This window comes from Salvelinus sp. IW2-2015, linkage group LG4q.1:29 (genome assembly GCF_002910315.2).
Source record: "Salvelinus sp. IW2-2015 linkage group LG4q.1:29, ASM291031v2, whole genome shotgun sequence".
NCBI classification, from domain to species: Eukaryota; Metazoa; Chordata; class Actinopteri; order Salmoniformes; family Salmonidae; genus Salvelinus; species Salvelinus sp. IW2-2015.
Window position 1 is genome coordinate 40,450,078 of NC_036842.1, and position 7,813 is coordinate 40,457,890.

General features: G+C 43.6%; 1 protein-coding gene across 1 annotated transcript in view; it reads left to right on the forward strand.

Annotated features, from left to right (window-relative positions):
• brsk2a (BR serine/threonine kinase 2a) overlaps positions 1-7,813 on the forward strand; it is a 463,140-nt gene that overhangs the window by 442,713 nt on the left and 12,614 nt on the right. The window contains exons 17-18 of the mRNA XM_070442906.1: positions 4,660-4,783; positions 7,124-7,304. Of these exons, the coding sequence (XP_070299007.1) occupies positions 4,660-4,783; positions 7,124-7,304 (305 nt within the window). The remainder of the gene's footprint in view (positions 1-4,659; positions 4,784-7,123; positions 7,305-7,813) is intronic.

A 7,813-nucleotide genomic window follows, 5' to 3' on the forward strand; every position in this document is an offset into this window, starting at 1 on the left:
AGAATGCCAGTTTAATTGCTTCTTTAATCAGAACAACAGTTTTCAGCTGTGCTAACATAATTGCAAAAGGGTTTTCTAATGATCAATTGGCCTTTTAAAATGATAAACTTGGATTAGCTAACAACGTGCCATTGGAACACAGGAATGATGGTTGCTGATAATGGGCCTCTGTACGCCTATGTAGATATTCCATAAAAATCTGTCGTTTCCAGCTGCAATAGTCATTTACAACATTAACAATGTCTACACTGTATTTCTGATCAATTTGATGTTGTTTTAATGGACAAAAAAAAWAGTTTTTCTTTAAAAAAACAAGGACATTTGGCCCCAAACTTTTGAACGATAGTGTCTATATTCCTATTTATTGAACAAGTAAACTTAAACTCACTCAATTCTACAGTGTTCTCCTGTCCTCTGATGACCTCTGCTTAGCTGCGCTGGTCCTGCTGTTGGACCTATTGGAATGGAGCAGGGCCAAGTCTAGGCCGGGGGGCTTCCTCTCTGGTCTGGTAGAGGTGGTGGTCTGGTTGAGGATAATAGGCTGGGCCCGGTCTAGTCTGGCTAATCCGATGGAAGTGGTGATGCTCTGGTGGTGTGTGGGGCATGTGGGGTGCGCTGGGTGGGGCGTTGAGGGGGCCTGGGGCTCCTTGATGGGGCTCCTTCTCTCACGCTCTTTCTCTCACGCTCTTTCTCTCTCTCTCGTAGCTAAGGGTGGCGTAAGCAATGCTCGATCATGAGATTTGATACGTCATAATGAAGGTTGCTAGGCAGCCCCTGTTACTAGGCTTTTACCATCCTCGTAGCAGTTCTAAAGTTTGCGAGACATGTCACTTTGCCTAGCGCCAGTTGTTTAATCAACTGAAGCAAATAAACGCCTGGCTATTAATTACATTTTACAGTAGGTTTATGCCATTTGAAGGCATGTATCAAATTGTTACTTATTAATGTAATCCAATGATTTTAAATAATATAAGCAATAGCCGTGTGTGGTCAGCTATAATTTAAGCACCTTTTTGATTGGGACAGCGCAATGGCCGCTGCTTTGAGACAAATCAAATCAAATGTATTTATATAGCCCTTCTTACATCAGCTGATATCTCAAAGTGCTGTACAGAAACCCAGCCTAAAACCCAAAACAGCAAGCAATGCAGGTGTAGAAGCACGGTTACGGACAAGCTTACGGACTCTTGATAAATCAATCAATGGCAGATATTTGTTTTCACTTAATATCCTTTTTGATATTTGGTTGCAATGAGGCTCGGAAAGTGTTTGCTAAATTGTGGCGGGTGCTCATGATGATAATCTTTAGTCTAGTTTGCTCATCTATTAGCACTGATCGGAACATTTTGCTAGCATGTTTAGGCTATGTAGCCTAGCATAAAAAAGGGGATTATTTTTGCTCTTCACTCGTGTACAGCCTATATTCCTACCAAAAGCCCTTGACTTGTCTGATAATCAATCAATGTGATTTTGTTTCACTGAATCTAAGTCTGTAGACTATTTGGTTACTTGATCTCTGGCTGGGCAAATACGTTTAGGTGGTAGCTCATCTATTTGTGTGCTCATCTATCACTGATCAGACACATTTAGCACGCTGTAATGTAGCATAAATTAAGTCTATTATTTTGCTGTCGACTCGTGCAGAGGCGACTCCAAAAGCCCGCAGAGGTTGTGAAATATGAACACGACTTACATACTTTTGAAAACATTCATTGCTACTTTTTTCTATGGGTATCATGTTAATAAAGATAGACACAATGTAACACTCTACCCCTGCTCCCTACTAGGAGTAGAATCTACAAACAGTCTTAGATTGAAGAAGGGTTTACGGACAGGTGGTGCAACAGGTATAATTTTTAGGTTTGGCGTAGAGCACATTTTTCGCCAGACGTAGAGTTACGGCCCACTTACGACCAACTGGTGCAACTGGTCCTTGGGGTGAGAGAGAGCCGGGAGGGAGGGAGGGAGGGACAGTTTGGGGAGAGGGGAGGGATGGAGAGAGTGAGAATGAGGGCGAGAGAGAAGCAGGGAGAGGGGGTAGATAGGGAGGGAGAGTTGGGAAAGAGTGTGAGAGAGGGAGGAAGGAAGTTGGGATGTAGAGAGAGGGGGAGGAAGAGAGAGGAAGGAAGAGAGCGGTGGGCGGGACCGAGGGAGAGCGAGGGTGGGAGGAAAAGAGAAAGAGGAAGACGGAGATAAACGGAGTAAGGGAGAGTTGGGAGACAAAGATAGGAAGAGAGAACGAGCGAATTACTCAGACTGTGTTTGTGGATTCAGAGTGTGCTCCCTGAGCTTTACAAGTCCAGAGAGCTGTTCACTTCCAGTAGAGTAACACAGTGTCAAGACTGTAATGTGGGAGGACAGAGTGAAGCTGACTTACACCATGCCCAAACCGGACACGCGTGTGTGTCCACGTGCCAAATTGATTTTGTCCCCCCACACCAAACGCAGGTTGACACGCAGGTTGAAATATCAAAACAAACTCTAAACCAATTATATTAATTTGGTGACAGGTTGAAAAGCATTAAACAATTTATGGCAATTTAGCTAGCTAGCGTGCAGTTGCTAGCTAATTTAAAAGCTGGTGTCTCCAAGTGGCCACCCACCTTTCTAAAGTGTGCGCACTTCCTAAGTCATTTTAATACACTTTTATGATTCAACTATATATATATATATATATATATATATATATATATATATGCTTTTTCTGAGCACTCCTAGCTGTGCCGTTGAGCAACTAGAACAAGCACACTTGTAGTTGTTTTGTTTGGCACACAGCCCTGCATCCCCGCCATCACACATCGCTGTTGTTGTTTATGCATTCCAAAAACTGCCATTATAAATCACAATCTGGATCAAGCGGGCATAATTTGAAAGCGTGTTCTATTGCCAACATGACTAGCTACACTGAACAAAAATATAAACGCAACATGTAAAGTGTTGGTCCCATGTTTCATGACCTGAAATAAAAGATCCCAGAATTTTCCTCAGAAAGCTTATTTCTCTAAAATGCTGTGCACACATTTGTTTACATCCCTGTTAGTGAGCATTTCTCCTTTGCCAAGATAATCCATCCACCTGACAGGTGTGGTATATCAAGAAGCTGATTAAGCGGCATGATCATTACACAGGTGCACCTTGTGCTGGGGACAATAAAGGGCCACTCTAAAATGTGAAGTTTTGTCACACAACACAATGCCACAGGTGTCTCAAATTTGGAGGGAGCGTGCAATTGGCATGCTGACTGCCGGAGTCCAACAGAGCTGTTGCCAGAGAATTGAATGTTAATTTCTCTACCGTAAGCCAACTCAAATGTAATTTTAGAGAATTTGGCAGCACGTCCTGCAGACCAGGTGTATTGCGTTGTGTGGGCGAGCAGCTTGCTGATGTCATCATTGTGAACAGAGTGCCTCYTGGTGTCGGTGGGGTTATGGTATGGGCACGCATGAGCTACAATGAGTACAATTGTATTTTACTGATGGCAATTTGATTGCACAGAAATGCGTTGACGAGATCCTGAGGCCTATTGTGAGGCCCATTTTTTTTAAGGTATCTGTGACCCATAGATGCATATCTGTATTCCCAGTCATGTGAAATCCATAGATTAGGGCGTAATGAATTTATTTCAATTCCAAATCAAATCAAAGTTATTTGTCACGTGCGCCGAATACAACAGGCGTAGACCTGACAGTGAAATGCTTACTTACAGGCTCTAACCAATAGCGCAAAAAAAGGTGTTAGGTGAACAATAGGTAAGTAAAGAAATAAAACAACAGTTAAAAGACAGGCTATATACAGTAGCGAGGCTAATAAAGTAGCGAGGCTAKATAAAGTCACCGGTTAGTCAGGCTGATTGAGGTAGTATGTACATGTAGACATGGTTAAAGTGACTGATTGACTGAGTCCCTCTGTATGAACTGGAACTCAGTCAAATCTTTGAAATTGTTGCATGTCGTGTTCATATTTTGCTCACTATAAATTACGCAAGAAAGATCGTAATTTTGGTGCGCATAGAATGGAGTCATGAGTGCATTTAGGTGCGTGTTCTGCGCCAAATTCTCTTCACAATAGACGGCCATAGGCTCATTCTGTTCAGAACATCCCAGGTTATGACACCATGTCATCGTGTAACTGTACATTAAACAATGTGATCATAAACATTGACATGAGTTTTATGACATGGAAATGTGAAGTGCACATTTGAACTCATGGGTATTTGGCTTGCTTGTGTGACATCAAAGCAGTGTTTATGATTACTCTCCTCAACATCTCATCTTTCGAAACACATCAATTCCTCTTCATTTACAGCATTTCACTCAATGAGACGACAAAACAAAAGTTGCCCGACTAGCGGGAGGGACAGGGACAACTTATTTTTGCGTGAGGTGCTCAAGTTCAGAACGGCTGTCAGTCAAAACTCATAGAGCGTTGTGAAGCGCAGAGCCTGAGCTCTGACGTCATGTCTAGCATGTAACTGTACAGCCCGGCGTCATTTTCAACCGATATTGAGGTACGAGTGTAAAGGGTTAAATGTATGTCAAACATGCAAGCAAGCAGTCCACATGTGAGGTGATGAATCTTCAGCCCATAGTGATTTGTTTCAATGACAACGGTTGATCAAAGTACATGTTTTAATCTGCCCGTTTTCTCCCCTCCTCGCAGACTTGCCAAGAAATCCTGGTTTGGTAACTTCATCAACCTGGATAAAGAAGAGCAGATCTTTATCTTGATCAAAGACAAGCCTCTGAGCTCCATCAAGGCTGACATCGTCCATGCCTTTCTCTCGGTACGTAAAAACCCCTCTCTCTAACCCCTTTCTCTCACTCCGTCTTTTCGCTCTCCTCCCTCATTAGTTCATCTCGCTCTAGTTACTCCTCCCTCTCGCCTTCCTCAAACCTTCTTCTCCTTGTGCCCTCTTACCTCTACCCCTCCATATTCTCTTTCCTTCTCCTTCGCTGATCTTATTTTCTGCTCCCTGCCACTTCTCATTCAGTCATTCATTCACCACATTTTCTCACTCCTGCCTCCTTCCTTCTCTCCGGCCTCCCTACATCTCTTCTTTTCTTCACTCTCACTCCACTCTGCTCTGCTCTCCCTCTCCTATCATTCTCTCCTCCTCTCCTCTTAACTTCTCCTCCTTTCTACAGAATGTGTTCCCTATATCATTACGGATCTGCTCTTTCCATGACAGAGACTGACCAGGTGAATCCAAGTGAAAGCGATGGCCCCTTATTGATTTCACTTGTTAAATCCACTTCAATCGGTGTAGATGAAGGGGAGGAGACGGGTTAAAGAGTTTTTAAACCTTGAGACAATTGAGACATGGATTGTGCCATTCAGAGGGTGAATGAACAAGACAAATGATTTAAGTGCCTTTGAACGGGGTAGGGGCCAGGCACACCGGTTTGAGTGTGTCAAGAACTGCAACACTGCTGGGTTTTTCCACGCACAACAGTTTCCCGTGTGTATCAATAATGGTTCACCACTCAAAGGACACCCTGCCAACTTGACACAACATTGAAAAGCATTGGAGTCAACATGGGCCACCATCCCTGTGGAGCGCTTTCAACACCTTGTAGAGTCCATACCCCGACGAATTGAGGATGTTCTGAGGGCAAAAGGGGTGCAACTCAATATCAGGAAGGTGTTCCTAATGTATTGTACACTCAGTGTATATGCATATGTTGCAGGTATGTTGCAGTATAGCCCCAATACCTGCTATCAGCCTAAGAGGGTATTTTACCATTATAACACCAATGTTGATTGGTTTAGCTTAGAGGCGCGTGAGTGCGCAGATCTGTGAATGTGTGCGTGCATATGTGTGTGAACATGTGAGAGTGTGTTTGTGTATGCTTACATGTTTCTGGTTTATCTAGCCATTTCGTAAGCTGATTGTGTTGCTATCCCTCCCATTTTCCTTTTTGAATGGCACTCTGTACTCCAGGGCTTACATCCCAAACGGCACCCTTTTCCCTACATAGTGCACTACTTTTGACCAGAGCGCTGTGGGTCCTGGTCAAAAGTAGTGCACTATGTAGGGAATAGGGTGGCATTTGGGACGCAAACCAGGTCAATAGAAAATCAACACAGACCACTGAACATTAGCATATAGATGCTTTGCCCTGAGTGCTGTGTGTGCGTGTGTGTGTGTGGGTGTGGGTGTGGGTGTGTGTGAGTGTGAGACTACAGGCAACATTGAGGTCTCTCTCTCTCTCTGTGCTTCGCTGCATCTCCAAAGCCAGTGAATGAATAGTGAAAGCCGGTTTCCAGTGCAAGCCAACAGAGAAGCACATCTAACATTTTACTCACAGCTTTAACAAAGTCTTATAGCAAATGGAAACTCTTGCTTCACTCTAGGTCAATGGCAAACCAATCTTCTACTCCTATGAGGTAGCTATTTTGTCCCTGAGTGTATGCCTGGTGTCCCAGAGAGTAGATGGACACCTGAATAGTTGGAACTATACTCCTCAGCACTCTATGATTAATCAAACTCTTGGCAGCAGTTTGGTGAAACATGACAAATTGGGTGTCGGCAGTGTTGACATTGCATTAGCCTGAAATTGCGTTCCAAATTACATCCTATTCCCTATGGTGCACTACTTTTGACAAGAGCCCAATGGGCCCTATTGGGCTCTTGGTGTCAGTACATCTGCCGCGTGTCACTCTCAGATGTACTGACGTTGTAATCTGGTTAGAGTTGAATCTGTGCTTGGTTGCATCAGGGTAATTTTAATGACGTTTTATTCAACCTGTCATTTATATAAGAGGTATGTGGCAAAAAGCTGAAAGTCACTCTCAATTTGTCACCTCTTTACTCACTTGAGCGAGTGAGTCTTTCTCTGTCACACTTTGTCTCCCTCTCTCTGTATGCTCCTCGCTCTCTTTTCCCTCTCTATGATCCTCTATCCCTACTTCTTTCCTCAGGAGCCACACAATCAGTCGCTCCACCTCTTCTCTCTCCCCCATTTTTCTCTCTCGCTCACCCTCCCTCACTCGCTCTCATTTTCTTCAGTCTCTCTTTCCTCTCTCTTCTTGATTCCCACTTATATTTCGTATCTCTTGATTCAGAATGTCCACTTCATAACTATAAAAAAAAAWATATATATATATTTAATCGCTCTTCCAGATCCCTAGTCTTAGCCACAGTGTGATCAGCCAGACGAGTTTCCGGGCAGAGTACAAGTCCACAGCTGGCCCCACGGTCTTCCAGAAGCCAGTCAAGTTCCAGGTGGACATCACCTACACAGAGAGCACGGCCGCCCCCAAGGAGAACGGCATCTACTCTGTCACCTTTACCCTGCTCTCAGGTACACATACACGCATGCATGCATGCACACACACACGCACACGAACACGCACACACAGGGAGGTACAGTGAGGGAAAAAAGTATTTGATCCCCTGCTGATTTTGTACGTTTGCCCACTGACAAAGAAATGATCAGTCTATAATTTTAATGGTAGGTTTATTTGAACAGTGAGAGACAGAATAACAACAAAAAAATCAGAAAAACGCATGTAAAAACGTTTAATATAATTGATTCTGTTTTAAATGAGCGGAAATAAAGTATTTGACCACCCTCTCTAATCAGAAAGATTTCTGGCTCCCAGGTGTCTTTCATACGGTACGAGCTGAGATTAGGAGCACACTCTTAAAGGGAGTGTCCTAATCTCAAGTTTCTTACCTGTATAAAAAGAACCTGTCCACAGAGCAATCATCATATCAGATTCCAACCTCTCCACCATGGCCAAGACAAAGAGCTCCTTCCAAGGATGTCAGGGACAAGATGTAGATCTATCACCAGGCTGGAATTGGGCT